Source organism: Pelophylax lessonae, assembly GCF_965119305.1.
Source record: "Pelophylax lessonae genome assembly, chromosome: 6".
NCBI classification, from domain to species: domain Eukaryota; kingdom Metazoa; phylum Chordata; class Amphibia; order Anura; family Ranidae; genus Pelophylax; species Pelophylax lessonae.
Window position 1 is genome coordinate 115,013,224 of NC_138773.1, and position 19,549 is coordinate 115,032,772.

The following is a 19,549-nucleotide window of genomic DNA, read 5'->3' on the forward strand; positions in this document are numbered from 1 at the left end:
TGTGGTCCCCAAACGTTTTGCTGTACGTTACCCCTTTTGAGGAGTCACTTTAAAAAAAGTGGACTAGTCCACCAGTGATGGACCCTCCTGTTTCGGGGTTGAACAAAGCTACCATGATCCCAGTAGAGGAATCCCCATCCTTTAAGGACAGGATAGCGGAGGCTGTGGCATGCAGCATGTTTACTATGGCTGGTTCGACATTGCGGCCAGTCTTTGCCTCTGCCCTGGTGTCTCAGACCCTAACTGAATTAGCCAAACTTTTGCACCAGCGCCTGGAGGGTGGGCAGGTCCCCGCTGCTTATGTTGATTACAAGACCAGTTGGTCCATGGACTGCAGTTTATCTGTGATGAAGCTTTGAATACAGCTCCTGTGCTGACCAAACTTTCTGTTTCAGCGGTGGTGATTAGGCGCGTGCTGTGGCTTAAGAATTGGTACGCAGACCAAGCCTCTAAGAAAGCTCTCATTGATCTGCCCTTTCAAGGCGATCGCCTGTTTGGGGCTACCCTGGATAACATCATCAAGGGTATCACAGGGGGGAAGAGTAGAAGAGTACCTTCCTGCCATAGTCTAGGAAAGGAGCCTAGTCACAGACAGAAGCCCTCCTTCTCAGCACATAGAACATTCTTTTGTGCTTCTGGAACGGAGAATAAGAGAAATCGATTTTTTTTAAATCTTCCCCGGGAGGTTCCAAGCATCCTTGGTCTGGTAAGCCTAGAGCTATCTTTTCTGGACCCGCAGACAAGACCCCTTCAGCATGAAGGTCTGCCCTCACCCATTATTGGGGTGGGGGGGGACATCTTCGCTGGTTTCCGGCCTCGCAAACTTCCTTCATTAAGGCATTAAGGGGAACCACGAAAAGATTATTTTTTGGGTACCCAGAAACCCAGAAAGGGGGACAAAGATTGTCCTTTTCAGGTTTCAGTCTCCTTGTGCGGATTAAATTCCTGCAAAGGTTCAGGTGATGTCCGAACTACCTAAGGTCCCCCCCTATCCCTGTCCAGGGAATTGATTTACCTAGGTCTGATTCTAATTCTGACCAGGGTGGTTCTTTCTGTGGACACACTTTAGGAACTACAGGCCGCGATTCACCAGCTGCTGTCACACAGATAGTTCTCTCTCCCATTTTGCATACATTCTGAGTCTGGTGGTATTCACCTTCAAGACAGTTCTCTTTGCACAGTCCTACATGCAGCCCCTTTAGCAGGTTCGGCTCCAAAGGAGGATACCGAGGTTCGTGGGGAGATCCTGGGTTCCTCCAGCAGACGCCGCAGGCATCCATGGGCCATGTTAAGGTCAGTATCATCCTCCGTTTAGGCTTCTTCCGCAATTCCTGCGAGGAATTAAGGGCAAGGATCTTCCAATCAGTCTAGTGGCCATAAACGTCCCTTGGGGGCTTCCTTTTAGAGAAGACCAGTTGTCCCAAGGGCTGATCTACCATCCTGCTTTACAGTCGCTGGTTTTAATGGCTTAGCTATTGAAAGCCAGGTACTGAGGGATAGAAGTCTGTCTGGATCAGTGATTCCTACTATGGTGAAAACGAGGAAGTCATCTTCCAGCAAAATATACCATCGTACGTGAAAAGCATACATTTCTTTGTGTGAGTCGATTGGCACTCATCCTCGATCCTTTTCTGTGGCTGGGATCTTAATCTTTCTTTAACAGGGCATGGATGAAAAGTTGGCCTTGTATACCATCAAGGGCCAGGTTTCTGCCCTGGAAATCTTCAACCCCTAGCCACTCACTTTTTAGTTTGTACCTTTTATTCAGGGGGTTCGTCATGTGGCTCCTCGGTCTCTTTTGCCACCATGGGATTTAAATTTAGTACTTATGGTTCTCCAGAAACCTCCATTTGAGAATATCCGGGAGATTCCCTTGCCTACGTTATCCCAGAAGGTGACATTCTTGGTGGCTTTTACCTCGGCCCACAGGGTATTGGAATTGGCGGCATTATCCTGTCTATAGGGATAAAGTGGTTCTTCATCCCTGTCCATCATTCCTGCCCAAAGTTGTCTCTGACTTCCATTTCAATGAGGACATTGTGTTGCTTTCCTTGTGTCCCAAGCTGGCTCATCCCAAGGAATTTGCTTTGCATACCTTGGATGTGGTTCGTGCAATTTGGGTGTATCTGGCAGCTACTGAGTCCTTTCGGAGGTCAGACTCGCTTTTTGTGGTTACGGACGGACCAAGAAAAGGGCTTGCCGCTTCTTCGGCTACCATCTCCAGATGGATCAGACAGACGGTGACTCTGGCCTATTCCATTAAAGGTCAGGTTTCACCTTTCCCTGTCAGGGCACATTCTACTCGGGCACTGAGTGCTTCTTGGGCCTTCCGTCATCAGGCATCAATATCGCAAGTTTGCAAGGCAGCCACTTGGTCGTCGGTGCATACCTTCACAACATTCTATAAGGTAGATACTTTGGCATTTGCAGATGCTTCTTTTGGTCCCAAAGTTTTGCAGGCTGCTGTTTAAGAGGGGTGTTTTTCTTTAAACTTTTAGAGAGCAGAGAAGGGGGTTATATAGCAAGCTGAGGACAGCCCATGGGCGTAGCCAGGTGTTTTTTGTTCTGCCTAGTCCTACTCCTGGAGGAGGCAACCCAGTAGTTATGATTTGTGGAGCGCTGTGTCCGTCAATGAACTCAGAGGAATGGATCTTACGGTAAGTACAAAAATCCAATTTTTCCCCCACAACAAAATAAATTCATCTTCATCTTGCGTGAAACTTAGCGACAGAGACTGCAGTGTCAAAGTTGCCTGACTACATGCAATAAGATGTGATATTTTTTTTCCTCCCTTTTTTTTGGTCACATGATCACATTAACCACCTCCAGACTTCATATCTATTTCCTTCTGTGAAAGAGAAGCCCAATTGAAGGTCAGCATCTGGATCACCTTCTCCACCCTTTTTTACCCCACATTCACATTGGTCCGATTTTGACTTGCGATTTGATTTGCAGCGCTGCAACAATTCCCATAAGTAGTTTCTGTACTACTTTTGGGGACTTGGGGGGGGGCAATTTCCATAGACATCTGTGCAGGTAACCGCACAGATGTCTGTGAAATTGCCCCCAAAGTCAGACTGAAACGCTGGCTTGAAATCGTGCAAATGCAGCTGAAATAGCACGATTTCAAAATGGCCTTAGTGTGAACCTGGGCTTACAGTCTGAGCAGCCAGGACATTCAGTGTCCCATATCTCTGGCCTGTCCTGCATAAGGGCTATACAGTAATAGATTCAGGGCTGAGATCTCTATCAGCCATACTGCCAATAAATATGTGTGCAGCTCCAGGGATCATCCAAAATGGCCACAGGCACACTTCCTGTTTGTTTTTCCCACAAATCAAGCCCTTTCCTGGGCAGTTTTTTTCTTTTCACATATGTATGAAAAATTGTATTATCGCACATTACGTAATCGTATGGTGTAATTAGCTGTGATTTTCACTGCTCATGCTCAAAAATTCATGTCTGGATGCAGCCTAATCCTCATTTATCCTAAATGTAGCTAATCGCATTGCAACAATTCACAGCTGCTGTGTGTCTAGCTGCTGGTAAAAATTAATTATATTTGCGGCTAATCACACAAATACAATCACAAGTGTGAATGAAGCCTTAAAGTGATTGTATACGGTTGCCTTGTAAAACAACCCATTCAGTTTAAAATAAAAATGAAAAGCAATACATGTTTGTATAGATATAAAAAAAACATTATAAATTGTTTCCCCTTTTTTATACGTGATCACATTCACTCTGTTCTCAGCTGCATACGAGTTGGGGGGAGGAGAAGAAGCAGCAGCAGCACACTGAGCTTCCCAGTGTATGGCTGTGCAGCAGGGGCGTGTCAGGACAAGTCTGATCATTGGAGGAGAGCGGGCTGAGTTTCCAGCATAGCTAGAGAACTGACCACGTTGTGTTCTCCTGCTTAGAGTGGTCAGTTTTGAATAGGAAAGCAAGGGGACTAGCAGGAACACCAGGGATTTCACACAAAGGAAGCAATACAAAGAGAACAGTAAACTTTCCCATACAAATGCATGGTAAAGCAGGCACATATGAGGAATATGAAATGTTGGGATAACAAAGGCTTTAAGTATGCACTGACTGCACTGTTTGGTCTATGTGTGTTAGGATACTTAGTTTGATACATTACTTATGTGGGGTATACACCGTCTAATTTTCCTTGTTGTTTCACAGCAAGGGAAGACTATAAACCTGAAAAGGTAAACTAATTGCATGAATTAGTAGCTGTTCACTTCTCTTAGCTGGAACCTTCCTCTCCTGAATGCTCAAAGCACACACACAGCAGTGGTCTGGCTGACCTTCCTGAAGGCAGGAAGAGCTTCAAAGTGACAGATGATCTTCTTTCCCTGACTGGATACAGCCAAAGCATTTCACATGGCCATCGTGAATTTTACAAAATGCAGTTTATGTATTAAGTGAGATTTCATTGCATCTTCTGTGCAGCTGATACTACTGGAAGCTAAGAGAGATTGCAGGTTTTGTCACCTATGTGTGTGCAGCTATGGCAGCTTCTATCCTTTCAAATTTCTGCAATACATTGTATAAAGCATCTGGCTATGTTTATAATTGTCTATTTGATTGATTTTCAATTACAATGGATCCTTCATTCAGATATCTTTAACCTTTTTGACTGAACATTTTGCAATGAGGCACACAGAACTAAAAGAAAAGTACTGTGTGTCTCACTTGGGTCCTAGGACATAAGGGAAGTCCCCTTGTCTATGTACTGGGACTATGTTGGGCAAGGCTGTCCAGTACAGCCCAATGCATATAACGCAAATGGGCTCTAAGATATTTTAATTGCTTGACTTGATTTCATTCTGGGCCAGTCAGTAGCCTCGCTCACACCTGCTGAGAAGTAAAATGCTCACAAGAGGAGAGAAAAAAAAAAAAAGATGACCTCAAAGGACTGTCCCTTGCTACTTCCTTTGATATCCAGTCAAAGACAGGGGACAGGGAATAGACATCGCTTAAATGCTTGACAGCAGCAGAATAAAACTCAGGTCACCAGGCTGTCTGTCACAGATACATACATGATTCGCCAGCACACCAAGGATCTTGCACAGCAGTCCGGAGAAAAATTTTATTCCAAAAGGATCACATGAGGATAGGTGCAATGTTACGGAGTCACACAGGACCCTTATCAGGCATGTGAGAAGGGGTCCTGAGTGACTCCGAAACGTTGCATCTATCCTGATCCTGTTTCTTCGGACTGCTGTGCAAGATCCTTGGTGTGCTGGCGAATCATGTTATGTATTTGTGATAGATCCAGTGTCCTGCTGGTTATCCCTGCAGCACCCACAATGTGCCTATATCCAGGAAGGTGTGCGATGGGAATATGAACTATTCATGCTGTCTGTCAGTCTGTCAAGGATGTGTACATTTTCAAACTGGATGGGCAGAAATACAAATCCTTTGGGAGATACTTACTGTACCCTACTTGTATGAATGTTCTTGAAATTAAAGGGTTACTCCACTTTCGTGGGGGACAAACAAAATCACAAATAAAAAAATATATAGCATATACAACTGCTACACAAGCCATATTAGAATTGTGTGTTATTAAAAATTACATTTCCTTTTGAATCGGCTGCTCTGTAAACCATTGGTGTTCTGGACACCACCAGAAATGTCATTTCCTGCTTTTGTGATTGGCTTACTTATTTTCCCTGAGGTCTACACTAAGATACAAGTCAGATTTTAGGCATCCCCTGCAACATAAATTTTCATTTTTGGTGAGATACTTCCAAAGGGGTAATCTCTTCTAAAGGGATTTAGATCTTGAATTTTCTCATTGGAACACTGCAGGTGCATCAGTTGAATAATAATGAACATTTTCCTCCAATTCAGATTCACTCTGCAGACAACAAACAGCTTTTTCTTCATTGCAGAAACAGGTAGGACTCTGCAACAGTTTGTTAAAATCCCTCCAGTGTACATAGCTCACCCAAAGGGGAATGTTTTTCCCCAAAAAAGTGAAGTTAATCTTCAAAGACAGACAAGAGGCATATTAAAATACAGAGATAAACATATTTCTCACACCACCTTTCCTGTGCCGCTGGCCCTTTTCCCCGTCTAAGGACCTTAACTCATCACTGTGATGAACTGAAGGTTACCACAGGACACACTGCATAATAGGGATAATTATTATGGCGCTTTTCCACTGCATGGAACCGTACCGGTTTGGCACGCTTTTGTGCTTTTCCACTGCTGGTACCGCATTGTATAGGGTCGGAACGGTTCGGTACGGTACGGTATAGGTTTGCTTTTCCACTGCATGGAACCGAACGGTACGGTACGGCTCTGAAAAAACAGTACCTACTCGATTGTGGTTCCAACAGGTACCAAACTGGTACCATATCCCACAATCCTTTGCATGCAGTCACTACTAGCCACTGATTGGTCAGAGAATCCCACCCACCCCGTTGTTATCCCACCCACTTAACTTAGTACTACTTTAGTGGAAAAGCAAACCTATACCGTACCGTACCGAACCGTTCCGACACTATACCATGCGGTACCAGCAGTGGAAAAGCAAGCAGGGCCGAGTAGAGCCGAGCCGGTACGAGCCGGTACTTGCAGTGGAAAAGTGCCATTAGTGGATCATAAATTGCACAAAACTCCATTCCTTCCATATTCTATGAAAAATATTTAAATGCTGACTGTTTATTATGATCTTATCAGAGAGATTTCCCCTAATGTCCTGTGGACAACACTATCAGTGGGAAAGGATTTGAAATAAATCTCCCCAATAGAGACATGACCTGATGGAGGTCCTCAAAATTGAAGTAACACTGATTAAAGCCATAAACTGTATGAGCATATTTATGTATTTCTCGGTGCCTGGAGTAAGGAGAGGATATCAAGCCAAATACACCAGGCAACACACAGAAGCTTTGTTAGTGTGTCCAATGCTGTGCAAAGTCAGTCCATGCTGACGATTAGGTCTTGTTTCTGAGAACAACATCAATGGATGGGCCTGCATAGGAGAACAATATAGCACAAAACCAACATAATACATGTTAGTTTAGTGGACATTTTCAAAAGTGATTCTCATTTTGCAACATTACTTTGCCAAGTTATCACCATAATGCCTTGAATGTGACTGTCTTTGGAAATAGTTAAATCAATTGTTTAGTTTCACTTTAATAGCAGAAACCGTTGAGGTTACAATGACTGAAGGCATTTTCAAAATGCATTCACACTACAATGTAGTTGTCTAGTCCTGCAGATCTAAATATTAAAAACATTTTTATTAATATGTACTTATTATACTTGAACATCACTCTAGGACAGTAATGGCGAACCTATGGCACGCAATCAATTAAAGATCAAAACTACAGCCCCAGTATGCTCTGAGGATATAAGAGGATGGACAGCATGGAGCCCGGGAAAAACAAAGGCTGAGAGAGAAGGGAGAGCAAGAGTGAAAGGAGTGTGGAGACAAAAGTGAGAGGAGGCTGAGGTGGTTCAGGAGGAAGAGAGAGCCCAAGCCACAACAGCCTCTGGAGGGCAACCAGCCAGATTGGAGGAAGAGGAAGGTGCTGAGATGACACCATGAAGAGTGAGGAGGGTGATCAAAGGCACCAACAAAAGGAGAAGCTGCTGCCAGGCACACCGACACTGGACACTGGACCCAGGTGAGTGCTAAATTGACTACAATCTCTCTTAGAGTGTGCGATCGTCACCTGGGTGGCTGGGTGTGTGCAGTTTCATTGCAGTGTTGGCACTTTGAAAAAAATAAGTTGCATTTGTGATGAAGTTTGGGCTCTCGGGCTCAAAAAGGTTTTGCCATCACTGCTCTAGGATGTGCATTGTAATTTCTAAATAGGTTTTACACATATTACAAAGTCAAACAAAGACCATTTTCCAAAACATAGTAATCTGTAATCTACATGTACAACTATGGAAAAATAAGCCTGGCATAATTTATTGAGAAAAATGTGGATACACCCGAGGTAATATATCAAGCAGGTATCAGAGTATTGTGACTATATGTGTACAATGTATAAAAACCTTTGTTATTCTGTCCCGGAATACCTGTACTTATCTGTCCCTTCATCAGCAAGATCTTCAGTGTGTTTTCTTCTCGGTGCTGCACAGACCCTTCAACATTCTCCTAGGCAGGGACAGGCAGTGAAAGATATTCCATAGAAATAAATGAAGACTGTGGTGCACATTCATGGGGAGTGCAGTTCCAAGGTGTGCTTGTAGAGAGTCACAACGTACACGCGTCCTTTAAAGTCGTAGTCTAAGCCCTTGGAAGTTCAGCCTCTAACTCCTAGGATGTTAAAAATTTCCCATAAACCTATCTAGTTTCAACACCTTGTGGAAAGGGAAATTCAGACAGCCCACAAACTGAATAGGCAAGAGAGATCAGAGGCAAAGAGCAGAGCGTAATTTGTTTATTGCACTCACGTCATCATCTTCACTGCTTCCTGCAACAGGTAAATCTACCTTTTAACCACTTTAGTCCCGGAAGGTTTTACGCAATAATGACCAGACTACAGCACTGCGTTACTTTAACTGACAATTAAAATTTATGTCCCCTTTTTTTCCCCACAAATAGTGCTTTCTTTTGGTGGTATTTGATCACCTCTGCGGTTTTTATTTTTTGCACTATAAACAAAAAAAAGAGCAACAATTTACTTTCTGTTATAAAAAATGTAAAAAATTGAATCGAAAAACCCCAATAAGCGTTTATTGATTGGTTTGCGCAAAAGTTTTTTCGTCTAAATACTATGGGATATTTTTATGCCATTTTTATTTATTTTTTTCGAAATCGTGATTAGCGATTTTTTAGCGGGACTGCGACATTGCGGCGGATAAATTGGACACCTGACACTTTTGACACTTTTTTGGGGACCAGTGACATTAGAACACTGATCAGTGCTAAAATATGCAGTTACTGTACTAATGGCACTGGTAGGGAAGGGGTTAACATCAGGGGCGTTGAATGGGTTGTATGTGTCCCTAGGGGGTGCTTGCTAACAGTGGGGGGGGGGGGTTTGCTTTTACTGGGGGAAGACAGACATCCGTTTACCTGCTTCTTTTTGACATAGGCAGACCGCCATTCTACCTCCATCGCTGACTGGCTCCCCCCTCTGTCCAATCAGTGCGCGCCCGCGCCACCTAGTGGCTATTGCACGAAATGACGTACAAGTACGTGATTTCACGCAATAGAGCCACTTTGCTGCAGTAAATGTACATTAGGCAGTCGGCAAGTGATTAAACAATATAATAATGGGTGATATAATGCTGCAGCATTCCAATCACCACGTATTGTAAAACGCTAAGCAAAAATAGCCTGTAAAACAACCAGATATGCTCTGCTCAAGTGTGGATGCATCCTAAATAATTTGTGTGTGTGTCTCTCTCATCGGTTTCTCTATACAGAAATAGTTGTGTGAAGAAGTGCACCCTTGCCATGAAATTGTTGACTTTATCAACATATTTGAACTGGTAAACAGTGCCTACAAATAAAGGAGATATACTTGAATAAGATTTTTTTTTAAAAATCCAGGTATTTTAAGACAGTCTGAATGAGAGGGGATACTGGGGTGGACTGAAAGATACTTGTGGCAATCATTTTGGGCGGTTGTTTAGAATTCATATGTTTGTTTTACCTATATACACTCACGGGCCACATTATTATTAGGTACACCTTGCTGGTACCAGGTGGAACCCACTTTTGCCTTCAGAACTGCCTAAATTCTTTGTGGCATAGATTCAACAAGGTGTTTGAAACATTCCTCAGAGGTTTTGGTCCACATTGTAATGATATCATCACACAGTTGCTGCAGATTTGCCAGCTGCACATGATGTGAATCTCCCTTTCCACCACATCCCAAAGGTGCTCTATTCAGTTGAGATCTAGTGACTGTGAAGACCATTGAAGTACAGTAACCTCATTGTCATGTTCAAATCCAGTGGTGAGATGATTTGAGCTTTTGTGACATGGTGCATTATCCTGCTGGAAGTAGCCATCAGAAGATGGGTACACTGCATTCATAAAGGGATGGACATGGTCAGCAACAATACTCAGGTAGGCCGATGCTTAATTGGTACAAAGGGGCCCAAAGTGTGCCAAGAAACTATGCCCCACATTATTACACCACCACCAGCCTGAACTATTGATACAAGACAGGATGGATCCATGCTTTCGTGTTTACGCCAAATCCTGACCCTACCATCTGAATGTCAAAGCTGAAATCGAGACTCACTAAACCAGGCAACGTTTTTCCAACCTTCTATTGTCCAATTTTGGTGAGCCTGTGTGAATTATAGCCTCAGGTTCTTGTTCTTAGCTGACAGGAGTGGCACCCGGTGTAGTTTTCTGCTGCTGTAGTCCATCAACTTCAAGGTTCAATGTGTTGTACATTCAGAGATGGTATACTGCATACCGTAACAAGTGGTTGAGTTACTGTTGCCTTTCTATTATTCTCCTCTGACCTCTTACATCAAGCAAGGCATTTTTGTCCACACAACTGCCGCACACTGGATATTTTCTCTTTTTCTGAACATTCTCTGGAAAACCCTAGAGATGGTTGTGTGTGAAAATCCCAGTAGATCAGCAGTTTTTGAAATACTCAGACTAGCCCATCTGGCACCAACAACCATGCCACGTTCAAAGCCACCTAAATTCCCTATTTATACACTGCGAAAAAAAATGAAAGGAACACTTTGAAAACACATCAGACCTAAATAGGGAAAAATATCATGTTGCATTTCGGGGGATATCTCGAGATTACTATATATGTATCATACTCCCTCTTGGTACGTGTCCTACTGCTGTTTTCTTTCTGTTTCTTTTTGTATTGTGAATGATAATGGGTGAAGTTCAAAAAAAAAGTTACTTATGGGGAAAAAAAAATTGCCCTCTCCTTCAACCGTCCCAGTAACTGTGAGCTCAGTGCTGTGGCATTGGGATAGATAGTGCACCTGGCGTGTGCAATGTTTGAACTTGACAGAGAGCTCACTTTTGATGGTGGAGGCAAGCACCACAGCTGGAGTTTTGGCTAAAGTGTCATGGGAGAGTCATAGAAACACGGCAAGACAAGGGAACATAAGCTATGGGAGTTTATTTGGGCAGACTTCTGCGAAAATAGTCTACAGCAATAGTAGGTATATTGCTCATAGCAGCAATGTTTGTTTTCATATACTGGTGCCCCTTAACTGCATAGGGAGTTTTTCTTTTTTTTTTTTACAAAGGTGAACTAAACTTTCAACTGTTAGGAAAAGCAGTGTGTGTTTAAAAATGCCTATATACTAACCTGATATCGGCTGGAAACCAGAGATTTCTATCTAGGAAGGTTGGGAGTGTGGGTCTCTCACAATTCCCCACATTTGTGTGTTTTGCTATGTTCAACATAGCATGAGTTACTAGAGTGCAACTAAAGGTATGCATAGTGACCATGTTTGTGCCTGCATTGAAGTGCTGCAGCTCCTTAGGCCCCTTTCATACGGGCGATCCAATCAGATCCACCTGTCAGTTTTTCAGGATGATCAGGTGGACCTGATCGGATGCTCCATGCATCCCTATGGATGTCAGCGGATGTCAGCGGACCCGCTGCTATTCAATCCGATCCTGTCCGTGAAATCCGGATGGATGGAAACCCTATTTTCCATCCGTCTGGAGGATCGAGTCGGATCAGATAAGATCGAATGAAAACGGACAGGCAGTCAGTTCTCATCCAATCTCCCATAGAGGAAAAAGACAAAACAGGCGAAGCGCCTCTAAGTGCAGTCAGTTTTTATTACAATAGGCACACAAGGTGTAACAACTCACATGGAATCAAAGTTAGCAGGCTCAATCTGAAGTCATAAGGTGAGCGTAGAATCCAGAATCCTGAGTCCGGGAGAAGAGGTGTTTTGAGCCGGTAGATGGACGCGGAGGACAGTACAAAGCTGGCTGCTGTCTTTCGGGACCAGTAGATCTTCACGTATCAGGCTGGAACGCAGCATCTGCCGCGTGACGTCACCAAGATGGAAAGGATTTGTGTAATCCTTTCCATCTTGGTGACGCAGTGTAATCCTTTCCATCTTGGTGATGTCACGCGGCAGACGCTGCGTTCCAGCCTGATACGTGAAGATCCACCGGTCCCGGAAGACAGCAGCCGGCTTTGTACTGTCCTCCGCGTCCATCTACCGGCTCAAAACACCTCTTCTTCCGGACTCAGGATTCTGGATTCTACGCTCACCTTATGTCTTCAGATTGATCCTGCTAACTTTGATTCCATGTGAGTTGTTATACCTTGTGTGCCTATTGTAATAAAAACTGACTGCACTTATGGCACTTTTCCACTGCAAGTACCGGCTAGTACCGGCTCGGCTCTACTCGGCCCTGCTTGGCCCGGTTTGCTTTTCCACTGCGGTACCGCATGGTATAGTATCGGAACGGTTCGGTACGGTACGGTATAGGTTTGCTTTTCCACTATAGTAGTACTAAAGTTAAGTGGGTGGGATAACAACGGGGTGGGTGTGATTCTCTGACCAATCAGTGGCTAGTAGTGACTGCATGCAAAGGATTGTGGGATATGGTACCAGTTTGGTACCTGTTGGAACCACAATCGAGTAGGTACTGTTTTTTCAGAAAATGGAAGAGCACAAAAAGCCGCACAACCGGTTGAAGATGCAAAAAGTTAAAATCCAAATTTATTTTGCAGGCAAAAAGATAAAATCATCCAAGATGAAACCAAAACAGTCGGAGACATGGGGGGGAAAAGGGGAGCACGGCGGTTGACGCGTTTCACGGAGTTTTCCGCTTAGTCGTAACCAACCGCCGCTGGTGCCGTTCCTTCAGAGCGCATGCGCCAGTGACGTCACTGGATGCATCTAGGTAAATATCTCCTAAACATTGCATGTTTAGGAGATATTTACAGTACCTATAGGTAAGCCTTATTATAGGCTTACCTATAGGTACAAGTGTCAGAGGAGGGTTTACTTCCTCTTTAATAGGACACAGATGACGAAAAAAAAAAAAAAAAAAAACGTCTTAGGTCTGGTTCACACCTATGCATTTTTTTGTGCTTTTTGCAGAAAGACCCTACAGTTCATTTAACATGGTTCTCCTTGGGACATGTTCAAATCTATGCTTTTTTCAGCCGCTGCGTATTTGCAAAAGGTCAAGGACTTTTTTCAACACAAAACGGTCCTTTTTTTTTGGTTCAATAAACTTCAATAGACAAGCTACAGAAAAGCATGTAGTGCGTTTTTGCTGCAATTTGCGTTTTTTAATCTGCCCAACAACAAATTGGCCAAGAAAAAAGCCTAAAAAATTTAAAAACGCAAATCGCAGCAAAATTGTGTGTGCAAAAATGCAAGCAAAAAGCAGTGCAGAAACGAATCAAAAGCCAACTGCATAGGTGTGAACCAAGCCTTATGCTGGCTATACCCAAATCGATTTTCGGACAGGAATATTTATACATAAAAATCTTTGTACATTCACTGAATGAAAGAATGCGGTTTGAAAATTTGACTTGCTTTTAGCATTCAGTTTTAAAATGAATGTCTTTTCTGATTGAAAACCACATACACTGTCTGAAAATTCCTGGGACCAAGGTTTCTATTCTGCTCCTTCAAATTTGCCCATCACTGTGGTCAAAAACAAACATCAATTTGACCCCACTAACGATTAGAATATCGAACGTTCTTAAAATTAAAATTTTGCGAAAGAAGGAATCAAGCAACCTGCTTATGACAAGGGAGTCTGTCATACATAATATATTACAGTTCTTTCTAAAAATCTGCAAAACAGTCTTTCATTTTTTTTTTATTTAAATAAAAATGTGATCTCTGAGTCTGATGATATTTACCAGGTTTAACCTCTAATAGTATATACAGTATACATCTCTTCTGTCTGTTATCCTCAGAGTGGATTAGAGATTTTGCTTCCTAACCATATAGTTGGTTATTTATATTTACCACTGCATATAGATATTTGAAAATAATTATTTTTTTTAAACTTTACATAAAAACTAAATTATACACCACACTTTTTTTTAAGGTTATTATCTGATTATTCAAATCAATAATCGGCCAACTAATGGATTATGAAAATAATCGTTAGTTGCAGCCCTAGATACAAGTTACATACACTCCTTTCAATCGCTATATAGAAATTGTGACAAGTGGCAACAACCATACAGTATATGCAAGCTGCATCCACAGATTTATGTCTGTGGGCATGACAAAAGTTTCAGGATCACCCGTGCTTTACACACAAATCAACAACACAATACATAACACACAACACAACAAAATACATACAGCCCGCATTCACACTGCAGCGGCACGACTCTGTACTACTTTGGGGGCGACTTGTGAAGTCCCGTGCACTGCGACTTCGGCACAACTTGCAGGGACTTCATATAATGAATGTCTATGCAAGTCGCTCCGAGGTCGCCCCGAAGTAGTACAGGACCCTTTTTCTAAGTCGGAGCGACTTGTGTCGCTCCTATTAGAACGGGTCCTGTAGCAGTCAATGGACTGCGAGGGACTGCGACTTGTCAGGCTGACAAGTCGCGGCAGTGTGAATGGAGCCTTATAGTACATAATAATTATCAGCTATGTGCTTGAGAACTGTAAAACAATAAAATCTGAATAATTTACAAAACAACCGGATTATCTTAAGGAAGAAATATTTATGAAACAAATGTTTCCTCAAAGATGAAATAAGTAATCTGTAAACTGCTGGTGATTTAGAATCATCTCCCTATGATAGATAAATAGTATGTTGTTACTAACAATTGCACAAAGGTCCATGGAGATGGAGCAATCTCATCTCAAGAAACAAGCCCACTTGTTTAAAGTTCTTGTATTTAGTTTAGTACATAGTTTTGTTGCCTTATTTCATATGCTGAACCATCCAAAAACAGCAGATGTTTCCTCCTCCACAGGCCTTCACATGAAAAGTGTCTGGGAACAATCAGCATTTGGGACTTAACAGAAGCAAGCCACTAAATGATGGGAATCCTTTCTGATAACATGACTTTTTCATGTTCCCAGATGGAGTCACGACTAGATCATTTTCCCAGCTAATAGGACTTTAATACATAGAACACAAACAAAAAAGGTTGATCTGAAAATTCATTTCAGATGATCTCACATAAAAAAAACCTTGAGATTTTTTTTTCTTTTTCAGCTTTGGCTCTTTATGTAACTATGTGACAATGACATTGAAATGTGATGCTTAAGTTGCTTACCAGTAATAAAGAATGCACATCATTACTCAATTAGTCTGAACATACAGAAAGCATAGATTATGTAATATTGTGCATCTGTGTACAGAGACAGCAAACTCAGGGGATGCGTGATCCTGGTTCCTACAATGTAGTTATGATAGCCTACAGAGAACTTTCACCTGGGCCTAGGGCCCTTTCGTGACTAGATAAGACCAAAGATTTACACGCGTTAAAATTAAAAATTTGCACGACTTTACACACCTTCATGCCTCATTCCAGAAAATGTTCAAACACGCTAATTTGAAGTCGTGTTTTCCTTTCCCAGTATAGCTTCTACGCAAACCTTTTCCAACACAAAGTTGTCTCCGAGCACACACTTTTCAATACCAGAAAACCAGCAAAGTCAAGTCATAACGGGGTAGAATGCTACTGGAGGGTGACTGCTGACTTTTGATGCAGCTGAACCGTTCTTAGCTTAGAAGACATGGTAAGCAGAAAATGTAAAAATTCAAAAATAATATATTAAGACATTTTTAAAAATTTCTTTGCAGTAGATGCTAATGGCTCTGACTATGTCTAGGCATTGAAGAGAAATTTCCCTTAGGTGCTTTGGAGCCAGACATAAGAATGGAAGGACAATGACTTCATTGAGATGGAAGACTGATACCACTCTGGGAAGAAAAGATGGTCCGGGGAGTAAGACTACCTTGTCATTTTGAAGAATGAGGAATGGCTCCTTATAAGAGAGAGTCGCCAACTCAGAGACATGTCTGACATACATGATAGTGACCAAAAAGGCTACTTTGCAGGACAGGTAACCTAAGGGGATATTCCTGATGGGTTAAAAGAGTGGTTTCTGCAGGGCAGAGATAATCAAGTTGAAATTTCATGGAAACGAATAAAGGTTTTGACAAGAGAGCGAAGCCAGAGGCTTATGAAAAAGGATGCACAAGGCCAAAACCTTAAGGCCAAGTTCTTGTCATGACATGAATGTAGGAAAACAAGAATACAAGGCACAGAGTAATTTCTGGGATTGCAGTACCTGTGTTCACACAGGCAAAGAAGGATTTCCAGGTATAATAGTAGATCTTTTTGTAAATGGCCTTTCTTCTTTTTAGCACAGTAGAAATGACAGACTCAGTGATTCGTCTGTCTCTTAAAGCGGAACTCCATCCAAAAGGGGAAGTTACTCTTTAAGTTCCCCCCCACCTATCCCATATTTGGCATGTCATTTTTGGTGGGGGGTACCTAGTTTAGGTGATCCGAGTGTAAGTTCTCCTTCTCCCCTCCCTTCCCACAATCTTCTGGGAAACGTATGTCACAGGTCCTAGAAGACAGTGGGACCATTAACAAAGCGCAGCACAGCTTGCGCATGCACATGCGCAGCCAGCTGTGAAGCTGAAAGCAGCATAGCAGGCTGCTCACAGTTAGGATACCCGTACCTGAAGGTTAGTGAAGAACTAGCTCCGATGAGGACAACGCTGGATCCCTGGACAGGCAAGTATCCTTTTATTAAAAGTCAGCAGCTCCAGTATTTGTAGCTGCTGACTTTAACTTTTTTTTTTGCCCAGACTGAACAGCTTTAGGACCTAGGTATTAACAGTCATGCTCCCACCCGGCCACTGTACATATACGGCCGGGTGGGAGTCTCGTCCTTCTTATCGGACGTTCCGGATGTCCCTCGGACACAGAGCAACAAGATGCGGCAGGAGGGCCCTGTGATTGGCCCTCCTGATCACATGACGGCTGTGTCCAATCACAGCCTTCATGTAATGTAAACACAGCCGTTGTAACGGCTTCGATCTCTTCTCCTCCTGACAGATCCTGTCAGTGAGGAGAAGAAGAGAGGATCTGTACTGTAGCCGGGGGGATCAGTGAGTATTTCTAATTACTCACTGATCACAGGGGGGGGTCTGTGCTGGTAATCATAACATTGATTACCAGTGCAGCACTGGGGGGGGGGGGGGGGGTGCCACTAGAGCCACCAGGGATGCCCACCCATGACCACCAGGGATGCCCACCATGGCCACCAGGGATGGCAATCAGAGCTCAGAGAGCCTGCCAGTGGTGCCTCCCTATCACTGCTGCCCACCAATGCCATCTATCAGTACTGCCCACCAGTGCCCATTATTGCCATCTATCAGTGCTGCCCACCAGTGCCCATTATTGCCCACCAGTGCTGCCTATCAGTGCCACCCATCAGTGCCGCCCATCAGTGCCACCTATCAGTGCCACCTATCAGTGCCCACCAATGCTGCATATCAGTGCTATATATCAGTGCCCATCAGTGCTGCATATCAATGCTACCTATCAGTGCCCATCAGTGCCATCCCATCAGTGCCTCCTTATCAGTGCCTGTCAGTGTGGCGTCATCAGTGCTCATCAGTGCAGGAAAAAAAACATATCTATTTACAAAATTTTATAACCTAAACAAAAAAACTTTTTTTTTTTTTTTTTAAACTTTTCGGTCTTTTTGTTATTTGTGCACCAAAAAATAAAAAACCTGGCGGTGATCAAATACCACCAAAAGAAAGCTATATTTGTGGGGAAAAAATGACACAAATTTGGTTTAGGTACAGTGTTGCATGACCGCGCAATTGTCATTCAAAATGCACCAGCGCTAAAAGCTGAAAATTGGCCTGGGAAGGAAGGGGGTTTAAGTGCCCAGTATTGAGGTAGTTAAAGCCTGAGACTGAAAAGCAGGATGGAACAGAGGGCCCTAGGACAGCAGGTCTGGCCTGCTGGGAAAAGACCAGGGGTCATCTTCTGGTAGTTTGAGTATGTCTGTGTTCCAGGTTCTTCTGGCCAGTTTGGTGCAATAACAATTACTGGTTTCTTTTTCTGCTCTGTCCTGTGTCGCAATTTAAGTGGAATTCACACTGCGGGAAGGCATAGAGACCAGGGGATTATCAAGGCCTCAGATGCCAGTGCTAAAGGGTCCTTGGTCCAGGCCAAATACAGAAAAAGTTGTTGTTGAATCTAAAGGCCAGGATGTCCACATTTGGGGTCTCCCATCTTTAACATATAAGGTTGAAGGGCAACAAAATTAAGAAGGGGGCTGGAGGACCTCAGTAATATGCAATTATTAAAAAAATTATTTTTTTTTCCCCTGAAGAATAGACACTTAAGAGGGGATATGATCGCAATATACTAATCTTTGAATGATGACTCTAGCATTGGGAAGAACCTTTTTAATCTTAGATTAAGACGCATGGCCACACAATGAAGTTGGATGAGAAGCAGTTTAATCTTAACCTGCAGAAATGGTTCTTTACTATTAGGGCAGTAAGGATGTGGAACTCCCTTCCACAGTTGATGGCGTGAGAGGAAAGTATAGATAAGTTCAAAAAACCTTCTAGATGTGTATTATAGCTAACACAACGTACAAGGATATGGAAAACAATAGTTACACACACTCACTGTGTGTGTGTTCATCAGTGATCACCACAGGTAATCGCTGTCCCTGTGTAAAGCCATGGATAGCTGTAGTCGCTGCCAACCGGTCATCAAAGTTTACAGGGCTTGGTAGCTGCAGCTAGCTGCTCACAGGTCATAAAATCAGCTGCAGGAATCAACAGATTCCTCCTACCATTGTCATCTGCATCGGGGCTAGTCACCTGTGCAAATGTAGCCTTAAAATGCCAGTCAGCAATCAAATTAAAAATTATGCTTAACATCCCCAAACTGGAGCTAAATGGTGCTTTAAATGGTTCAGAAAAGCTGTTCAATGCTTGCTGAAAGCTTGCTGCACACACTGCTCTTATACTGGAAATGGGAGGTTTAACAAGCTTTTTCATCTTCTGCCGATACTTTTTCTTTAAAACCTGTAACTGATTAATTGGCCAAGGGAACTTTTTCTTTGCAGATCTATTTTGTATGCACCATAAATAAGTGCTTATGACAGGGCTCAAAATTTCAAGTCTTGAGCTACTAACCAGGCCTTAATGGGTCATACACACTATACAATTTTCTTTAGATTTTTTCCTTTAGACTTACCAAAACCATATAATATGAGGTCAAATCTAAACACTTTCAATGTGTATGCAATCAGGCAGGCCCTTGCACTACATAGTTTAAGGTAAATCTAAAGGAAATCTGACGAGAAAAGTTGTATAGTGTGTATCCAGCTTAAGGCTACATTCACACCTGAACGTAGCGTTTTTGCACGTTTTTTACCACGATTTTACCGCAATTTTACCACGATTTTTACCGCGATTTTACAGGCGTTTTTAGATTGAATAGAGACCAATGGAAAACGGCTGTAATCTGCCCAAAAAGAAGCTCATGTACTTTTTTGAGCGTTGGGCGTTTTGCTCACAGCGTCAAAACGCTCAGATGTGAACAGGGGCCATTGA

At 42.9% G+C, this 19,549-nt stretch overlaps 1 protein-coding gene across 4 annotated transcripts in view; it reads right to left on the reverse strand.

Annotated features, from left to right (window-relative positions):
* MRTFB (myocardin related transcription factor B) overlaps positions 1 to 19,549 on the reverse strand; it is a 496,818-nt gene that overhangs the window by 217,309 nt on the left and 259,960 nt on the right. The window contains exon 1 of one of the 4 annotated variants that reach the window (XM_082260029.1): positions 8,053 to 8,141. The exons of the other annotated variants lie outside the window; for them this stretch is intronic. Coding sequence (XP_082116155.1) covers positions 8,053 to 8,074 — 22 coding nt within the window. The 5' untranslated portion in view covers positions 8,075 to 8,141. Of the gene's footprint in view, positions 1 to 8,052; positions 8,142 to 19,549 lie in introns of those variants that run through there. 4 annotated transcript variants of the gene reach the window in all.